Source organism: Gracilinanus agilis, chromosome 1 (assembly GCF_016433145.1).
Source record: "Gracilinanus agilis isolate LMUSP501 chromosome 1, AgileGrace, whole genome shotgun sequence".
Classification (NCBI taxonomy): domain Eukaryota; kingdom Metazoa; phylum Chordata; class Mammalia; order Didelphimorphia; family Didelphidae; genus Gracilinanus; species Gracilinanus agilis.
The window spans coordinates 91,439,928-91,461,725 of NC_058130.1; the positions used below are offsets into that span (position 1 = coordinate 91,439,928).

General features: G+C 35.8%; 1 protein-coding gene across 1 annotated transcript in view; it reads right to left on the bottom strand.

The window, feature by feature from the left end:
• The window catches only part of DAG1 (dystroglycan 1), a 31,259-nt gene extending 12,573 nt beyond the window's left edge, over nt 1–18,686 (bottom strand). Inside the window, exon 1 of the mRNA XM_044656950.1 lies at nt 18,399–18,686. Within this exon, the coding sequence (XP_044512885.1) occupies nt 18,399–18,686 (288 nt within the window). The remainder of the gene's footprint in view (nt 1–18,398) is intronic.
• Between the last annotated feature and the right edge of the window lie 3,112 nt (nt 18,687–21,798).

Sequence of the window (21,798 nt, forward strand, 5' to 3'; positions counted from 1 at the left end):
CAAATTTAATAGTAGTTCTACTGTTCAGAAATCATCTAGTCCAATCTCCTCATTTTAACAGATGAAGATACTGAAGACCAGTTATAAAAGACCTATTGAGGTGAATTTCATTCTTCCTGCTCCCCACCTCACCCCTATTCCCTCCACATAAGTGAAGATGCTGGTTTTGCAGTCAAATCCTAACGCTTAAGACTCTAAACAAGTCACTCTCCCTTTTCTGGATCTATATCTTTATCTATAAAGTAAAGGCACTGGCCTGGTAATGTCCTCAATGGTTCTTCCCAGTTCTAAATGCTATTACTCAAAGTCTAGCCAATCTTGGTAAGGGTTAACCACAAAACTCTTTAATTATTGCATTTGGACTAACTCATAATATACATAGCAGAGAAGTAATAGTCTGTCAAAATGCCCCGTTTTTGGACTATACAGTTGTCCACGTGGAATCTAGAAACCCTCAAACTTGTAACCTAGTGAGATCTGATGGCCCCCCCCCAGTTTAGTTAGCTTGAAGATGAAGACCTCAAGTTTAACCTTGTCACATGAGTTTTCCCCCTGAAGGAAAAGCCCAACTTCACACTCTCAGACTAACAATAGACCTTAAAGTAGTTTAAGTAGAGATGGCTAATTCTATCAGGTGTTAGTATCTCTTTTTGTTCCAATGGTTTCTCCCATTAGGCCAAAATCCTTAACCAAGGTAGTACAGACCTTTGGCTGGATCTTTCCCTTCTGTATCCATTGTAAAGCATCAGCTTCTCACTGTTGTTCCTGTCTGGGACTCCACATTTTCTTTGTTACAATTGTAAAGTCAATCAACTATACTCTCCCATCCTCAGTCCCTAGCTCCCCTAAAATGGTATTTAAGTTCCCCAAATTCTTTTGTTCCTCGGAGCTGTCAACTGGGGAGGTGCACTCCCAAGGCTACAGCTCTGAACTCCTATCCACAATTAAAGAGTGGTTTTTCTGACTATTTAATTGTTCTGTGTTTTTTCCAGTTTAGCACAGTCCTCCAGGTTGTCAACTTTCCATTCTTTGTGAAATGTTTGCTATCACGAAATATTCCATATTAAAAGAATAGTACTACTTGTTTGTTATTAATAGTTATTACATTATATTCCTCCATATATTCAGAAAACCAGTTTCCAGGATCAAAGTATTTGTTATTATATTATAATCATAATATTAATAACATGTTAATAAGCAAGGAAAGCACCCAGAGACAATTGCCTAGGTCAAGTTAAAATGTGACAGAATATGAAGGAGAGAAGAGAGGAAAGGAGGAGGGAAGGGAGGAAGAGAGAGAGGGAGAAAAGAAAGAAGGGCCTTTTAAAATGTATTCCTTCACAAGGCAGCTAGTACTCATTCATATCTTCCTTTAAAGACTAAAAGTAAAGAAGTAAAGTATCTTGTCCAGAGTCACAGTATCTTGTCAAGTATCTTGTCCAGAGTCACACAGGAGATTAACAGTAGAATTAGAATTAAAATTCTTTATGATCCAGTATTTCTCTATTCTGCCTACCTCCCACACTAGGATCAATGCTATTCTAACAAGAGCTATAGAATTCAGTATCTGTTAACCAGCTATAGAAGAATTCGATGTTTCCTGGACCTTCTAAACTTCAAATCTTTATTTAAGAGAATTCTATAAAATTCACTGAAAAACCATGGCAGAATACTATCCCTACCTAAACACTAGCATTAAAGTTCAACCAAATTCTAGCCTTGGCAATAGTAATATAAAGAAAACTTCCCAGTGTTTTGCATGCACAGAGGTGTGCTGGCACACACACCCACACATATTTTAAACTCTTACCTTCTGTTTAAATATCTTAGTTTGATAAACCCAAATAATCCAACTTTTGAGATAAGAACTCATTATTTGAGAAACTGTTGGGAAAACTAGAAAACAGTATGGCAAAAATTAGGTATAGACCAATATCCTACATCCTATATACCAAGAAATAATCAAAATAGGTATATAATTTAGACATAAAGGGTGATATTATAAGTTAGGGAAACAAAGAATAGTTTACCCGTATGGAGGTCAGAATTTTTGCTGTAACATGAAATAGCAAATCAAGAGTTTTCCAAGATAATTAAGTATAGTCATTGATCTCACTAAAACATATTAATAATTTTACTCAGAGCAAAAGAGTTTTTAACCATTAATAAATGTTTTTCAACTTTAATGTTTTTGTTTTGTGATATTTATGACATAGTAAAATATTACATAATTTATAAATATACATATATTGGGTGTTATTGCTCAATAAATTGAAATGCTCAGAAGCTCAAATATTTGTTTCTTTGGTCATTTCATCTTTCACTCACCGCAGTGCATGCTTAGTAATAGGGGTGTTGGCAAACAATGCTCTAGATAGCAAAATCATCTCCAGACCTATTCTTTACTCATTCTCTTAGAAAGGGGTAGCTCTATCCTAATTTCAATGTCAGATCTCTTAATCCAATCTCATCCCTTTTTACTACCTCTGGAACACCTAGTTTCAGCAATTACTAAACTCCTCTAAAATCTACTCTCTGGTTGCCTTTACTCCTTCTCTGATAGTATGCTAATTTCTCTTCACTCCAGTCAGAGAGGATTACAAGGTAAGGATGTAGTTGTATGTGGGTAGATGGGGATGAAGAATGACTAGATTGGGAATTTAAAATCAGGTTTTCATTTATTTGAATTTGAGTGATGGCTAGGAGGTTTAGAGCTCCAAAAAATGGGTCAGCATGTCTTTTCTGTAGCTCATTAGAGCTAGAATATTATAAAGTGCAATGTGTAATCAAGAAGTTTTGTTAAGAATTTATACACAATTTGAAAGTTAAGGTTGAGAAATTTAAGCAAATAATACTAATACCATAATTTTGTTTGTGTAGTCTATTCTGTTTTTCCCATCATCAACGTTACCTCTACAGTACATCTGATATAGGATTATAGCTCTAAAGGTGGAAGAAATCTCAGAGGCCAGTGAGTCCGACAGCTTAATTTTACAGATTTCAAAAATGAGGTCAGGCAGTTGTTTAAGGGATTTGCCAACGTTACAGAGATATTAAGCAATGGTTATCCTTTGACTCTTCATCAGTAAGTCCTCTTTCTCCTCCATGTTTCTTGCTCTTACTACCTCTAGAATGCTGCAGTCAATAATGCATAAAAGAGGATCCCTTTCCTAAATTTTGGGACATTTACCATATAATCTATTTCTAGGTCCTTCATACAGGTTTCCTTAATCTAACTATTGCTGAAACCATCCATCTCTCAATCCATTCTCCTTTCCAGAAACCCAGCAATGTGCAGTCTTTTCCAATGAGACTATAAACTCTGAGGTCAAGGACTATCTTGCTTCCTTTAAGGGTATTTATATCCCTAACACTTAGTAAAATGCTCGGCATATAATAAGCCTTATTAAATGTTTCAGCTATCTATTTCATCTTCTTTACTGTTTCGACCTTCTAAAGCCCTAACTGGGATGTTTATGTAGGATTTAACTTCCCCCCCCCTTTAAGTTTCCAAGGCCCTACATGAACCTACTTTATCTCTTATATTCTGCTCAATTATTCTGGACTCTTCATTCACTTCCCTATAGTGATTATCTCTAGTTATAAAGGGGCAACTTTTCCAATGGTTCAGCCAATTTCTTTTAACTGCCTTGCAATAGACCTGAAACTTCAAGTTTTAACCCTAATTCTTTAATATATATCCTCGGTGGAGTATTTAACTTCCCTACTCTATGGACTTGTTCACAAAAGGAAAATGAGGTATCCAAGATTTGGGGAAAATCCTTTAGTTCAGAAGAAAGGATCTCAGTTCAATATAGAAGCACTTCCCTTGGGTCAACTGAAAATTGTAGATGTGTGATATGTGGGACCAAAAACTGTCCTAGAGATCTTTATGCACCTACCAAGGCAGCTAATAATTCAAATCAATCTCCAGGATCTACTCAAGTCCAATCTAACTACTTTTTAAATATTTTAGGGTTTTTTAAACTTTGTTATCATTTGTCAATAACATCTTCTCTACCCAAGGAACCTTCCTTTTTAATAAAGTAGTCCAAGTTAAGCAAAAAAAAACAAATCAACACCGTGATCAGGTCTTATAGCACAGGCTTCATTCAATGCCTATAGTTCACCATATCTATACCAAATAAAGAGTATGTTTTGCCATTAGTCTTCTAGAGTCGAGATGATAACAATGTAAAATTTCCAAGCTCTAGGCTATTACCACAAAGTTGTATTAATAATCACAGAAGAAAAACAACCTTGGCTTAACTGATTTGAGATGTGTAAATCCACAAGGAAACAAGGAGGTAGGAAGGAGTAAAATGACAGAGCTGCTTAAATGTATAAATATGCAAAAATTATATTAGTTTGTGAATGGCATCTTTCTGCTCTATGAACAAGAAATGGAACCAAAATAAATATAATTGTTTATAGAGATGGAAGCTTAATTATTAAGCAGTTTATTTGGAGACTTGTCAATAGAAAGAAAACTGCTAGAATGGGTAAGTCATGATCCAAACAATCAAGTATTCCCACATTTATACTATTGAGGATCTTCACATTTTTAACTTAATTCTCATCAGTAAGTTACATTCATAAAGTATCATATCCATTAAGTACCAAATTACAGTCTGCTTCTCTTTTTTTGTGCCAAATCCAGAAGACAAATCAGTATACAGGTCCTTCAACCAAGTTTTTAACAATTTTTGAACAGTTGGGCCCAAGCAAATGCCATTCTGACAAACCACCACCCACAAGGAGATGCCTTCCATTTCAAACCCTTGTTTCCAGATGTGCTTATGTTTACAAGGGATCTATTCAGAGTCCAAAGGGATACCCACTCAAGGCAGGAGGAAACTACAGTTCATTTCACTTAGAGGGAAGGCACTATAAAACTCCAAGTAGCCAAAGAAATGCTCCTTTCATTTGCTCCTGCTGTAAGACTGAAAAGGATCCTCATTGTTCTCACTAGAACAATCTGTATGCCTGTGAAAATGGCCAAGATCCCAGCCCAAAGGCTGCTCTCAGCCCCACCAAGGGCAGTTATTGCATGGGCAGGCCAAACCCCAACAAATAGCTTTTATGAGGAGAAATGCCTCCTGTTTCCAGACAAAACCTTCTGACAAAGAGAGAAATGAAAAGCATTTACTCTCAAGCTTTACCCAAGACAGATACCTGAAGTTCTGGTACCAAAAGAATAGTGAAATTTTTCTCCAAGAGAAGATAACCAAATAACCAATTATTTTGCAGGATTAAAACAAAAGCCAATTTGTCATGATAGTATTCCAAAAGCAGCCAAATAAATTCATCAAAAATCTTTGGGCCTTCACTATTCTCAGCAACCTTTCCCAGGTGAGATTATCTTAACCCAAGTCTTTAGAAACTGATTTGGAAGTTTATCTACTACTATTACAGCAAAGACAAGTATCAGGGACTCAATATGTCAGTGGTGTTAATGGAAATAAATCCTGGTTTCTCTCCTCACTACACTGTGACTCCATTTCTGCCTTTCAAAAGATTAGATCAGATCAACCCTAAGACCAAAACCTTTATCTACCTACTGGCAGTAGGCCTTCTTAGAGGGGTCTGTCCTCTCATTTTTCTAACTTCTTATAGGGTGGGAAACCCAATACCAAATTTGTTGGAATTATGTAGAGAATATTAACTCAGTCCTGAATGAAGATCTGAATGGCTCTCATTAATAGGCATTATGATACCTGTTTCTACAACTTAAAAGACCATTGATTTCTTATAGATTATGTTCCAGACTGTGAAATTTGATGTACCACTTTAATGTTACTATGTATAGACATTTTAAAATTAAACAAAGCTGCTGTTTTTTTGCTTGTGGATAAATTATTAAAATAACCACCATGTGATTTTAAGGGAAAAGTACAGAGACTAGAAAGTCAATTTTTAATTGTTAGGAAAACAGACTTGTTTATTAACATGACAGGATTTTAAAATACTGATCTTGTAACTAGTGCTAATGGATACATACACAACACACACTCAGCTTAACAACAATCAATTAACAAGTAAAAAAATAAAAAATACAGTAGGGTCCCCTTATCTGTGGTTTCTTTTCCCAAGGTTTCAGTTATCCCTGGTCAATCAAAAAAGGGCTAGAAGTCCAACAGTGCCCCAGGCAGTTTATTCTACTTTCACTTTTCCCACTTTTCTACTTTTACTTTTAAAGGGTTTTTTTTGAGGGGGGGGTGAGGAAGAAGGGATAGGAAAGCTAAAGAGCCCCTCAGGAGAATGCTAGAGCACACGCGCGCACGCACACAGACACACAGACACAGACACACAGACACACACAGACACACACAGACACACACAGACACACAGACACACACACACACACACACACACACACACACACACGGGTCAGCAGGTATTCATTTTATCTTTTATCTAAGGTTTCAAGTCATCCATAATAGGTCTTGGAACATATCCTCCACAGTTACTTAGGAGCCCTATTATATATACAAAGTGGTCAAATACAGGGTTACCTGGGAGAAAGGACATTGGTGGCTGGTGTGAGAGCAGGAAATGCTTCATATAGAAGATAATGCTTGAGGACACCTTAAAGGAGACAAAAGATCCTATGACACAGAAAATGAGGGAGGGCATTCCAGGTATGTGGAATAGTTAGTACAAAAAGGCTAATGTCTAATGAGGCTGGAAAGGAAAGCTGAAGCCAGGTTTATGAACTCTGAAAGCTAATCAGAGCTGTTTATAATTGATCCTGGAGTCAAAAAGAAGTCACTGGACTTGTCAGATCTGTGCTTAAAAAAACAAACTACTTTTGTAGTAGGATGGACTAGAGTGGTGACAGACTTAAGGCAGAGAAACCAATTGGGAAGCTAGTGCAATCATCTAGGTGAGAAATAATGAGGGCTTGAAATAAGATAACAGCTATATAAGAAAGGGGTAAGCTGTGAGTGGGACTATGAAGGTAAAAATAGCAAAATATGGCAAAACGATTGGATAATGTGGAATGAAGGAGAATAAGAAGTCCAGAAAAATGCCTGGGAACCTGGGATACAAAAAGATGATGATACCTTTAAGTGAAATAGATGATACCTTTAAGTGAAATACGAAGAGGGGGAGGATTTGAGAGGAGAAAGAATAAGTTCCATTTTGGACAAGTCGAATTTGAGATATCTCTAGAATATCTAGTTTGAAAGGTCCAAGAGAATGGTGATGCTGGACTGAAGTTCAAGAGAGAGACTTGTGCTGAATATATAGAACTATGAATCCTCTACACAAAATGATATTTAAATCCATGAGCACTGATATGGGTACTGAGAGATGGTGTAAGGGAAGAATAAGAGGGCCTAGCTTCTAGAACCCTGAAGATACTTGAAGAATTCTGACACTTAGGGGATGTGATGATGAAGATTACCCAGTAAATAAGGCTAAAAAGGAGAGGTCAAACAAGTATGAGAGGAACCAGGAGAAAGTTAAGAGTTAAAAAACTTAAGAGATATTAAGTTGCTGATGTTTTGACTCAAAAACATGGCAAATGGGACTTGACTATAGAAACACAGTCACGAAGCAGTGAGGTCAGAAAAAAACACACCAAAGATAAGACTACCATAACTCAGGGTTAGGAGACATACAGAAAGCATCAAGGTTTTGGCACCAAGATAGAAATAAAGCAAAGCATCAGAAGAAAGGAAAAGACCAAGAGGTCTTAATTTCCTAAATGCACTAACAGTAACTGACCTTGTCTTGCTGTATGCCTGCTTACCCATGGTATAGGGGCTTCCATAAATTTATAGGAATACAGCACATTATGAGTGATTTTAATGCATGAAATGCTTCAAAAAACATAAGACACAAACTCTGCCTGTCAGGTATTTGCATTCTAAGATGCCTACCAGTCACACAGTATACTAACATGTTACAAAGCACATCTTCGTAATGTTAAAATGAGTCTTTAACATGCAGTTATGAAGTTGTGTTCCTTGATACATTTTTTTTAAGTTTTATGGATTTTTTTCACTCCAGATGATTCAGCTTACTTCATCAAAAGATAGATCTGTGCTTGACACAACAAATACGAAACCCAGCAGAGTTCTAAAAACACCATTAACTCATCTCGCACTTCTATATATTTCCCAATTGCAAATTAAAGCTTCTTTGAAATAATGAAACAATTCAATAGCCTTACCCAGGACACCTTCCCCAAAAAATGGTGCTTTCATTGCCTCATCTATTTCAAAATTAGAGCTGCTTTACAAATGCTTAATTAATGATTCTCTCATTCTGGCACAAAAAGAAGTAACTTCCTTAGAAAAATAATGGGTGCATTTCCTATTCCTTATTGTGGCTAAGGAAATGCCAACACGAAAAACTGTTACAAAATACGGGACAAATGGTACCCCTGTCACTCATCTTAAATAGCTAGGAATTGGAAATCAGGTCTGAAAAGGATACTCCACCCTACTCTAAAAGACTATATAAACTATACAAAAATCCCAAAAGTGGTCTCCCGGAAACAGAGAAAACTAAGCTAGGGTTAAGAGGTTTGCATTCTCCAGTTACTTAATAAATGTATGAATGTTTAGTATGTGTAACAACACTATGATAAGGCAAGTAATGAGTGAGTAATACAAAGAATGACAAGACAGGATCTCAAGGAGTTTATAATTTAAAATAAGGAACACAAATGGCCTAGGAACAAAGCCATTAATTACCAGTACAAAGGAGCATATTAATGCGAAATTATATACAATTGGAACATAGGAAAACACTGAGTCAGTATAAAGATATTAAATTAAAATCTTAAGATTACATAGGCTTCCTTTGGATTTCAAGTCTCTGCTATTGACTTAGAAAGCATGAAATTGGAAAGGTTATGGTTAAGATATATATTTTGTGTATAGCAGGGATAAGGTCTGACCTACTTATCTCACAGGAGAAAAATTAAAAGCATCAATAAAATTTTATAAACCTCCAGTACCTATTTAAAAATTTTGTTTCAGATTGCTCCCAAAGTAGAATGCACAGTAGTTGTACTTCATCATGGTTTTGTAAGATAGGTGCTGTTATACAGCTTTATTTTATAGATGAATATTGGTTCTGGTCCACTGAAGATAGATGTGGATCTCATGGAAGAACTAGAAGATCTCAAAGGGCATTACCTCTCCCACGTACACCCCTCCACACCTACATACTCACTTACTCTTACACACACACTTCCCACCTTTATTTTTAAAATAAAGGAAAATAAGAACCAAGAAGTTCATCAGAGATGGGATTTGAAACTAGGTTCTCTAACTCCAGAACCTGTGCTCTTTCCACTGTAATATGCTAGAAATAGATTCTGAGAGAGAATAAACTACTTGTTAAAGGTTATAAAGATGGGATTAACTCTCCCCTATTTATTCTTTAGACTTTAGCCACCAGGAATGTATACACCTCCACTTAATCCTTAAGGGGGGGAGGTCCATGACCCATGTGTGCTAGCAGGAGACAAATCAAAAACAATTGACTGTCCCTTGGGCAAACTGAAGCAAAGTTAAAACTGCCATTGCTCAATGTAAAAGTGGAAGGAAGACACAGGAAGTGATGCAAAGAACTGTCTTTAAATATGGTGGTAACTTCCTCTGAGTAGGTTTTCCCCACCTTAAACTTGGCCTTGAGACCTCAGACTGCTTCCCTTTGGACTGCCTTGTGGGTGAGTGAAAAGGCTGACTCCCTTTCCTTGGCTTTTTTGGAGGCACTAGCCTCCAGAGAGGCCCCTCCTCTTGGAGGAGGCCTTGTGGCCAGAAGCTTTGTTTAATTAACCTCTGTGTCCCCCTTTGCTGGGGCCTCTGAAGCCCTGCCTGTTTCCTATCAGGCTGGAATAATTTATTCTCTCTCTCTCTCTCTCTCTCTCTCTCTCTCTCTCTCTCTCTCTCTCTCTCTCTCTCTCATACACACACACTTTCATTACTTTCACTCTTTATATTTGTAAATAAACCACCATAAAAGTCATTCTGATGTGAGTCATCCATTTGGAATTAAGTAATTAATTCCTGGTGACCATACTCTTAAATATTCAGTCCAACCATAATTTTACCCTTTACAGAGTCAAAAGGCTAATAAGTGTCCAAAGTGACATCTATCTTCTGGTCTTCTTTCCTGATCCAGGTAGCCAAAAGTTCTCTCTTCCTCAATTATTTCTATGTGCTCATATAAACTCTTCCAGAATACAAATCCCACCCACCCCCCCAAAAAAAACTCTTACATTCCATCTTGGAGTCAATACTGTGTATTGGCTCCAAGGCAGAAGAGTGGTAAGGGTAGGCAATGGGGGTCAAGTGACTTGCCCAGGGTCACACAGCTGGAAAGTGTCTGAGGTCAGATTTGAGCCTAGGACCTCCCATCTCTAGGCCTGGCTCTCAATCCACTGAGCTACCCAGCTGCCCCCTCAGAATACAAATTCTTTAAAGATACATATAGTCATTTTTATACCAACCTGGCATCTAGTACAGGGCTCACAAATTGTTAAGTATGTAGTAAATATTTTTTAATTAACTGACAGAAACATTTGGGCATAGCTTCAAATCTAGACCATTGGATTTGGGGCTAGATGAGAGTACATCTGTGTTTATGTCCTTTACCCCCCAAAAAATGTAAGCTCCTTGAAGGGCAGGAATGCTTCATCTTAAATCTCAATCTCATACTATAATATATACCTTTACACACAGGTAGCACTTTATATTTAATGAACTAAAAATCCAAGACGGGATCTCTGAAAATTATACCAATGTGAAAAATCAGAATTCAAATCACTGATGACAAGAAAAAAGCGGTTGCCAGAATTGCACTAAAACAACTAGCCAGCTTCCTTTTCTGATTATTAGCTCTGCCTTAGGCTTTTAAAATACTTATAATTTTAAATGTATTTTAAAAATAAATTTTGAAATATTTGCTAAAGAAAAAATTCTAGTAGGAAGCAGGGGGAGATTTTAATTAAAATTTTCAATTTTTTGCATCATTTTATTAGTGTTGATATAATTTATCTCACTGTAATAAAAGGGCAAAGAAAGATCATCACAAGACCCTTGGGAAAGAAAACCCCATCATTTCACATCTTATGGATAACAAACTTCCACCTTATCTTCTTCAAAGTCGTGGACTTGCAAAACAACCTCTATTTCTCTCAAGTCATCCTGCTCTGCTTTCTCCTTACATTTATGTCCTCAGGAACCCTTTTTAAAAATAAAACTTCCTCTTGTTTCAATACTTGATCTTTCTCACCATATACTGTCTTTGTTTCTACACAAAAATGAAGTTGGAGAAAATAATGAAATTATGCTTAAATGAATCCACCATAAATATACATAAAATAAATCCACATAATCTCAACTGGGCTTTGGATGCATCAAGGCATTTGTTTTATACTTCTCTGACTCACTATCCTGTTCACCATACAGACTTTTCCAAAACTTTTTATCTCTCCTCAAAAACCTCCCTCTCTTTTCCTTCACTATGTAAGTTGAGAAGTGTGCCTCATATTTTACTTAAAAAAATAGTTGTCATTTATTACATGCTTCCTTTTCTCCACTCAAATCTCCCAGATACCTTTTGCCACTATCTCCACCTTTATCCAATTATGAGGTAACTATTCTCCTTTCCAAAGCAAATCACTGTCTGCCCAAGTGATCTCATTATTTCCCATCATCTGGGATGCAGTGTGCCCTCTCTATCATCCTCACTCTCACTTGTCTTCATTTTTTCCTTGTGTACTGGCTGCTTCTCTACTATCTAAAAACATGCATATGTCTCCTCCACCCTCAAAAAAACTCTATTGTAGATCTTTTCGTGGCAAAAATCCTTGAGAAGGTCATCTGCATTAGATGACTCTATTTCCTTTCCTTACTCTTTACTCATATGGTTCTTAACCTCATCATTCAATTGAAACTGTTGTCTACGAAGTCTTTCTTAATTGCCAAATTTAAAGGCCTTTTCTCAATTCTCATTCTTCTTGATCTCTGTGCATGTGGCCTTTAACAATGTCAATCACTCTCTTCTCCTATATTCTCTATTTCTGGAGATTCTGCTGATACTACTCTCTCCTGTTTCTCCTACCTATCTGACAACTCCTCCATCTCCTTTGCTGGATCTTTATCCAAGTCATGCCCTAACTGTGGGTATTTCCACAGGGCTCTATTGTAGACCATCTTCACCCACTATACTATTTCATTTGGTGATTTCATCAACTCCTCTGGATTAAATGATCCTCTCTATGCTGATGATTCTCAAATCTACTTATCCCAGTCCCAAAACCTCTCTGCTGACCTCCAGACTCACATTTCCAATAGCCTATTAGACATCTTTAAAAAAGATATCCTGGACATATTTTTTTTAGCTTTCAGAAAGAATGTGGGTGAGAAGGCCAGCTGGGGGGGGGGGGGTGTCAGTGGATAGAGAACCAGGACTAGAGATGGGAGGTCCTAGGTTCAAGTCTAGCCTCAGATACTTCCTAGCTGGGTGACCCTGGGCAAGTCACTTAATCCCAACTACCTAGCCCTTACCACACTCTTCTGCCTTGGAACCAATACTGTGTATCCATTCTAAGATAGAAAGGATTTTTTTAAAAAAGAAAAGAAAAAAGAAAGAGTATTTACTAAGTAGATATAACAAGAGCAGTTATTAAAGAATGAATTCCCTATACACAATTTAAACTCAACATGTCCAACACTGAATTCAACTTTCCCCTCTTCAATTAATGTCAAAGGTGTTACAATCCTCCCAGTCACCCAAATTCATAACATAGGTGTCATTCTTGCCTCTTCATTCTCATCACCCATATTCAATCAGTGGCCAAGTCCTGCCAAATCTACCTTCGTTAATATTCCATCTCTTCTCTGATTGTCATCACCTTGGTGCTGGGTATCATCACCTCATGTCTGGACTTCTGCAACAGTCTTCTGTCTGGTCTCCTGCCTCAAGTCTCTCCCTACTCCAATGTAAAAATGACCTTCCTAAAAATAATAAGTGTTGGAGGGGATGTGGCAAAATTAGGACACTAATACATTGCTGGTGGAGTTGTGAACTGATCCAACCATTCTGGAAGGCAATTTGGAATCATGCCCAAAAGGCTTTAAAAGAATGCATACTTTTTGATCCAGCAATACCGCCACTAGGTCTGGATCCCAAAGAGATAAAAAAAAAAAAAAAAAAAAAAAACACAAAAAACTAAAGGGATGTTTCTCAGCTGAGGAATGGCTGAACAAATTGCGGTATATAATGGTGATGGAATACTATTATGTTACAAGGAAAGATGAACAGGATGATTTCAGAAAGAACTAGAAAGACAATTCTGAGGGACTAAGAATGTTATTCGCCTCCAGAGAGAGAACCTATTGGAGCAGGAATGCAGATGAAAACATGATTTATCACTTGTTTATGTATATGATTTGGGATTTTGGTTTTATAAGATTATTCACTTACAAAGATGAATAATATGGAAATAGGTTTTGAGTGATAATAATACATGAATAGTGCTTGTCAACTCCAAGCAATGGGATGGAAAGAGGAGAGGGAGACAACATGAATCGTGTAACTTTGGAAAACATGTGTAGATTTGTTACTGGAATAAATTAAAAATAAAACAAAAAATAAATTAGGGCTTCCTTAAAAAAAAAAAAAAGACCTTTCCAAAGCACAGGCATGATCTCGTCACCCTTCTATTTAATAAATTCCAGTGGCTCCCTATCACTTCCAGGATCAAATATAAAACCCTCTAGCATTCAAAATCCTTCACAGCAGCTCCCCATCTCTCTAATCTTTTCATATCTTCCTTTACCTCTTCTTCTACCTCTACCACCACCACCACCACCACCCTTCCTCGCCATTTTTCACTTCATTTCCAGACATGGGAAACTTTCACCATGCCCCTCATACATAAAATCCTTTCCTTCCAATGTCCACTTTCTGGTTTCCTTAACTTCCTTTAAGTTCTAATTAAAATCCCAATTTCTCTTAATTCTAGTGCTTTTCTTCTGAATATCTCTTTATCCTACCCGTATGACTTGTTTAAATTGTTTGCAGATTGTCACCCCATTAAACTATACAATATGTGAACAGAGATTCTCTTTTTGACTTTCTTTATATTCTTAATGCTTAGCACATTCCCTGGCATATAATAGGCACTTAATATTTACTGTTTATTCTGGGATCTTTTCACCTTACGTTTCTTCCATATGGCACTCACAGAAACCTGAAATCGTAGAAGAGATACTGCATCCATGAAAAACTTCTTCAATACTGGCTCTTCCACTGATCACTCTCTGATCCCCCCAAAATTAAGACCCTAAGGATTAGACATATTCCTTGCACCTGTCACTTTTAGACTCTTCCTCTGTCAGATTCACTTGAGGTTCATCCCAGTATTGATAACATTGGGTCCAGATCCTGGTTGAAATTCTCCAGATCTTTTCTTCCTTTATCAAGCAGTTCAGTATCTGGTTCACATCTATTTCCTCACTCAAAGCCCTGTCCTCATACTTAAGACACACCTCAAGCACACTGGCATTCTCAATTCCTATGACCTGCATTTTCATTCCACTCCATTCACACACAAGGCGGTATGGTCAAATCCCTTGATCTCACTCTGTGATCCAGAACTGTGAAATTTTTTTCAAAGATCACAACCTCCTAAAATTCCACCTCTCTCATCTGCCATGGTTCTCCTAAACCTTTTTTTTTAAATCTCCCAATATTTTAATAATGAGCCCAAAGGCTCTTTTGTCTTTATATTCCCAGATCCTGACATAATGCCCTGCACCTAACAGGTGTTCTATCAGTACTTTCTGAACCAAAATAAAACAAATACAATAGGAAAAGAATGCTAGTGGTCAGCAAAAGCCCACTGAATACCTCTTGATGGCATTAGTCAGTATTTTTCACAAATGCCAATACATAACTTTTTAGAATCACAGAACCAGAAGAAACCTTACAACAAATGTCTAGTCTAATGCCTTCAATGTTATAGATGAGGAAAATTAAATCCAAAAAGTGCCTTGCCCCTGGTAACCAATGAGTTTATGGAAGACCTAGGATGAGAATGCAAATCTCTTAACTTCAAGTCCAATGTTCTTTCCATTAAACCATGCAAAATAGTCTTTTGATAACAATATAACACATATTGGCAGACCATTAGTATCCACAAACTCTAAAGCATTTTTTTCATATCATACTATTATCTCACTCTACTGGCCTATATTTCCTCTTACTGCTAACAGAAATTGGCAATCCTGGGCTTTTGTATTTTTGTTGCATCCCCAACCTATGGCTTATTCTTACTTAAACGCCTTTATTTCCACTAGGGATGTCAGAAAGATTCTTCAGGTTCTATTCCCTGTGAACTCAGGGGCAAAATCTAATAAATACAGCCTGAAATAATCGCTCTTCTTCCTCAGGATTCAGAGGATTCTGAGGTCTGAGGACACTGTGGTTTGAACTGAGTATAGATATAACACTAGACAGAACATATTACATATAAAAGTCTTTTTGTTGCTTGTATTGAAAGTTACTAGAGTTGTTATTCCTACTTTCATTTCAGGAAGGAAAGAATATTGGATTTGGGAGCCAAAAGAATGATGTTTGACCTAGCTCTGCTAACAGTACGGTCTTGGGCAAATCCCTTAGATATCTTGTATATAAAACAAAGAAGTAAGACTAGATGATCTTTTAAGCTGTCTTCTAAATCTATATCTAAAATCTTGTTATATTTTACTAAATAATTTATAACCTGACCAGTAATGGCTTATGTGTCAAACATCAAGTATTTAAAGAGGGGAAAAAGAGAAAAATTTAAGGGTCAAATTTAAGTCTGGAGAGGAAAAACCCTTGATGATTTTTCTGTATTCTCAGGGAAAATTAACAACCTGAGACAAAAGTTAGTTTTCTATTCCAAGACTTTTAGAAATAACTTTAGAGGACTAATGGCTACTTTAGTTACTCGAAACATTTTATTCATCATGCCCCCAAATCTCACTATTCCAAAATCTGTTGGGGTTTTTTTCTCCAAAAGGAAAAAAGTCCTCAGAGAAAAAAAAAATCTAAAGATCCTATTTCCCCTTCTCCCCTCCTTTCTAAGATTTTAAATCGCTAGTCACTGACTCTGTACCTAGTTTTCCTATAGAAAAATGTTCAATTTTTCAAAAATTCCAATTAACACTCAAATAAAGGAAAGGTACATGGGTATTCCTTCTTTACTCAAAGGATATAAGATGCCTCTTCTATAGAGTTCTTTATTATGAAAACTTTAGGATTCCAGCTTCATAGAAAATAAAGAAATGGACTGACATTATAGTGACAGAAATACTGGGTTTAGAAATAAGTAAAGCTTTTCTGGCAGTGAGGGTTAATAGGTTCCTTAGGTGACTTACTAGTAAGAGAGGCTTTAAAATATGTATCTAGGTTAGTCAACTTAGAATCTCTCTAACAGATAACTATTTGACTAACTCATTTCCGTACTAGTTCCAAAGCTCTTTGCTTTAGGACATTCAAAATTAGAAGTCTGAGCATTCACAAGTAGCTTTTATTACTAATTCCTTATCTCTAAGAGCTCTCCCAAAACTAAAATGGGCAAAAACCTGTGCAGTAATAGTTTATAGTAATTTTCTCTGCTCTGAAATCCAAAAGTTCCCTTGTTCCACAGCTACAAATCCCACATCTAGACTTCCTTTCTGCCCCATCCCCACTCCCAAAACACATCAAATATTATAAATATTGTTCCTGAAATACCAAGGAAGTCTAAACTCAGAGCTGAAATGACAAATAATATAATGAAGTATTACGCTTAGTATATTTATAGCATATCCTGAAACTTGGGATATAAGAAGAGAGTATTTGATGGGGCACATATAATTCTAGATGTACATAAACCACTCTCCAGACAAAGAGTAGCTACAAAGAGAAAATTTTTAAGGTCCTGAGAAAGCCTACAAAAGAAAAACTAATATTCTCACAAAAAGAGCTCATCTCTAAATTTTGGTTAGGTTATGCTATGATTTGTCAACCTGCTTTTCTAATTAACTTTGCAAGTAATCCTTCTGGTTTGTCTTTAAAGAGGGACTTTTAGCTGCTGCTTTAGTTTAAATGTTAAATCTAAATTATATTTTTATGTTAAGCCATAATTTTATAAGGACGTGTCAGTTTTTCTTTTGATCTAGATTCTGTTGTGTGTATGATCTTCGCAAGTCATTTCCCCTTTCTAGCCTTGTTTCCTAATTAATTGGTAAAATGAAGGCGGATCAGTAGTGTCAGATTCAAATACAAATGGGGACCACTAAATTGTATATAAGGATCCCTGGAGGCCACATACTAACTTAGAAAAACACACTAATATTATCTATGCTTCATTGTTATTTGTATTTATTTTGTCAAATATTTCCCAATTACATTTTAATCTGGTTCAGCTGCACTCAAAAGAGTATTATAGATTACATGGTTGATACTTGTAGAATAGACCTTCTAACTTTAAATCTAGGATAAGCAAATTCATGGTGATAAAAGAACACAATTAGAGTGAAAGACCTGTAACTGATCATTCTACAAACCCTGAATTCAAATGCCCAAACATGCAAAATTCTTTCCATGATAAGCACCTTCAATACAGGTATAATTAAATTTTCTTCCAGATTTTGATAAGCTAATAATAAAAGTCAATGATCCTGGATTCCCAACATTTATAAGAACTACCCCCTCCTTAAAATGCTATTGAATTATCTTTTTTTGGTGTTAATATAAAGTAGCAGTTCTCAAACTTTTTGATTTCGGGATCCCCTCACACTCTTAAAAATTATTAAGGAATCTGAAGAACTTTTGTTAATATCTATGGATATTTATCAAACTAAAATTTAAAACTAAAATTTTAATATTTACTAATTTACTTAAAATAATAAACCCATTACTTAACATAATATTTTAATAAAAATAGCCATATTCTCTAAAACAAAAATAATTTAGTGAGAAAAGGAGTTGTTTCCATATTTTTGAAAACCTCATTAGTTTCTGGCTAAATAGAAGATAGCTGAATTTTCATACCTGTTTCTTCATTCAATCTGTTGAGAATGATTTTGAATAAAATATAAAGAAAATCTGGTCTTATAAATACATAATTAGAAAAGGAAGGATTATTATAACAGATAAAAAACATCTTACTATTTTGATGAAAATAGTTTTGACCTTATGGAACCCAAAAGGGTCTTAGGGATGCCCAGGAGTCCTCAGACCACATTTTGCGAACTGTTGACTTAAAGAACTTAGAAGCTTTATAGTAATCAGAAGGGCTTTTAAAAGCTGCTAGATAAAAAAAAAAATGAAATAAGAAATGAAAGGAATATCAGAAAAACTTGCTCATTTTTACCACATAAATTCAATCTCACCTTAATTATTTCTCCATTGGAAGCAATTAAATCTGTTGGAATGGCAACTCGAAATGAGCGACCTACTACAGCTATACCATCTGGAATGCCCACAACAGCTGGGATAGTCTCTCGAAGATCAGAAAGCACTGAATGCATTGATGCTTCTAACTGGTTTTCCCAGTCCCTTACAACTTCAGAGGGTTCACTGGGCCAGTGAGACTGAGCTGAAGCAATCATTAATAGAAGAATAAAAAAGGTCCTCCCCCAAAGAGGGGACAGTAGTACAAATCCAACAGTCATACTCATTACAATTTCCAATTATATTAAAGCCAAAAATTGTAGGACACTGGCCAAAAATGTGGAGTGGATTCTTTTATCTCAGCTTTGGCACACCTGTTCCATCCCAGCAGGTCTTCAAAAACTGAAAGAAAAAAAGAAATTTTGATTAATATTAGAATACAGATTTCTTCTCCCATTAGCAAGAAGACTGCCATTATCTAATGACTATATAAGCACTCATCATTCTATTCACTGAGCATGCATTTCCAAACTTACTTTTGATTAACTTCCAAATACCCTTGATTTCATCAGTATGAGTATTTCTCTTAACTAATGCAAATAGTAATGGAGGGATAAAATATTTTTGAGTTTCTGTAACCAAAAAAATGTATCCTGTGGTAGCCAACTTTCTGGTGATAAGCTTTTCTGAATTTAGCTTTACTAATTATCTTTTGATAATCACATATTCTAAGTCTTTACAATTTGATAAGATTTGCCTGAGCTTGGATTCCACTGGCAAAAGCCTTTGAGAATCCAGTTAGTTACTCCAAGACAAGATCTCAAAAGGAAGACTACTATGGAGAATTTCCAAATTGACAGTGAAGTAGAATAATTTTATTTCCACTTTGACCACAAAGAGGAATATGAATCCTCTAATTGGTTTTCCCAGGCCATTACTACTTCTAAGGGGTTCACTGGGCCAGTGGGAACTGAACCAAAATAATCATTAATAGAAAAAATAAAAAGTCTTCTCCAAAAAAGGGACAATAGTACAAATCCAACAGTCATTGCAGTAAACAAGTAATTAGCCATAAATAAAAGAACTTTTCTACATGTTAAGGACATTTGTAGAAAAATTAAGAACAAGTTTTCTGTAATTATATATTTGGTCATTGTGTTGATCAGAGTTCCCAATATTTTCAAACTTGACTATTTTTACAATATTGTGATTGGATTATCTTTTTATTCTCCATAGTTATGTGACCCAAATGAAAAAGATATTAAATAATAAACTCTGAGAACAGAGACTTTGCCTTTGTGTTTTCCATAGATACATGACTGAAGTATATAAGCTACAATATTGTGGTTATATAAGTTGTTCTCATAGTTTACTTCACTCTGCATACAAATTCACTTCACACTTCATACAAGTCTTTCCAGGTTTCTCTGAAACCATACCTTCCATCATTTCTTATAGCAGAATGGTATTTAATCATACACACCATATAACTTGTTCAGCCATTCCACAATTAATGAATTCTTCCCTCAGTTTCTAATTCCTTACCATTACAAAAAGAACTGTGATAAATATTTTTGTACATATGTGTCCTTTTCCTCTTTATCTGATCTCTTTGTGGCAGAGACCAAGTAGTAGTATTACTGGGTATGCACAGCTTGTATTTTGGGCATAGTTTCAAACTGCTATCCAGAACAGCTGGACCAGTTCACAGATACAACAGTGCATTAATAGATCTGCTTTCCCACAGCCTCTCCAGCCTTTGGCATTTTCCTTTTTTCAGTAAACTTGGTCAATCTGATGGGTATAAGATGGAATACCCTGAGAACTATTAAGTGTCAAGATCACCTGCCCTAGAAGTAAGCTCTAGAATCTCTGAAAGTACCTGCAAAAGGCAGTTCTGTCAAAAGTTTATCCTTGGGACAAGGGAAACAATGGTAACCTTACAATACACATTGTGTGTCAAGAAGGAAAATGAGTAGGATCATTCACCAAATGATAAATAGTCAAAGGATTTGAAGTTTTCAAAAGAAAAAATGAAAGACTGCTCCAAGTAACTAAGAAAAACAAAGTACAGATCTGTTATCTCTTATACATTATGGGCAAAGATAAGAAAAATCATACAAGCTGAAGAGGATATAAGAAGCCAGGGACACTGATGGATGCAACGTTGAAGAAATTATAATTGGCTCAATCATTCCGAAAAACAATTTGGAATATTACTGAAAAATTCAAACTATGGCAATGCAATTTGTAACAACACTATAAGCAACAATTTAAAAGAAAAAAATCTGAAACACTTAGAAACATGGTCCCTTGATACACACACACACACACACACACACACACACACACAATGACAAATATCAGAGAAACTTGAGAAGATTTAAGTGGGCTAATAAAGATAAAAATAAGGAAAAGAAAATAATTTATACAATGACCATGGTTAATAAATAAAAAGACAATATTCAAATCTGGCCTGAGACATTTCCTAGTTGTATGACCGTGGACAAGTCACTTAACCCCAAATGCCTAGTCTTTACCACTCTTCTTCCTTAGCACCAATCTAAAACAAAACACACAGGGTTTGTTTTGTTTTTTATGTAAAAGATAACATTTTAAAATATTACAACTCTATAATGATGAATCTTGAAAGGTAAAGTTGGGATTCAGTATTACTGAATCCTAAATCTGAAGGAAGTAGATTTCAAAGGGTTCAGAAGAAGAATAACAGAAGTCAGCCCAGGACACATAGGAAACTCAAGAATGAATTTCTAATGGCACAAATTGAAAACAACAGTTCTGATGAGAAAAAAAGAGTTACCTGGAAAGAACAGATTTTAAAAGGATATGACTGAAGATGGAAAAATGAGTAATGGAATTTTTTAAGTGGCATAAATAATGTCAACAGTGCTACATCTCAGAATAAGCAGAGGTTGCCAAAGAAAGATGAAGAAATGAGAAATTATTTTTTAAGCTATATTTGGGCAAGAAAGATGACCAAATAAGGGCTGGAACTGGATAAGGCAAAGACAACTGACAAGAGAAGAATAGGGCTGCTCTTTTCTTATTTGGCTTATTTTCCATGCCATGAAAAATTAACTTTGTATTGGAAAAGTTTAAACAAAAATGGCTAATTCAAAAGTAAAGAAATAGTAATATAATAACTGACTTATGCTTAATGATTACCTGGCCCAGATGAGCTTTACCCTCAGATAATGAAAGAACAAGCAGATATGATTGCTAGTAGTTTACTCTGAGAAAGCTTAATGATCATGGAGAAAGGGATGGATATCAAAAGATCTGGAGAAGGGCAAATTTTGTCTGAGTTTTTGTTTTGTTTTGAAAAAGGATAGGGTCTGCAAACTATAGGCCATTGAGTTTGACTCTACTGAGAAGGTG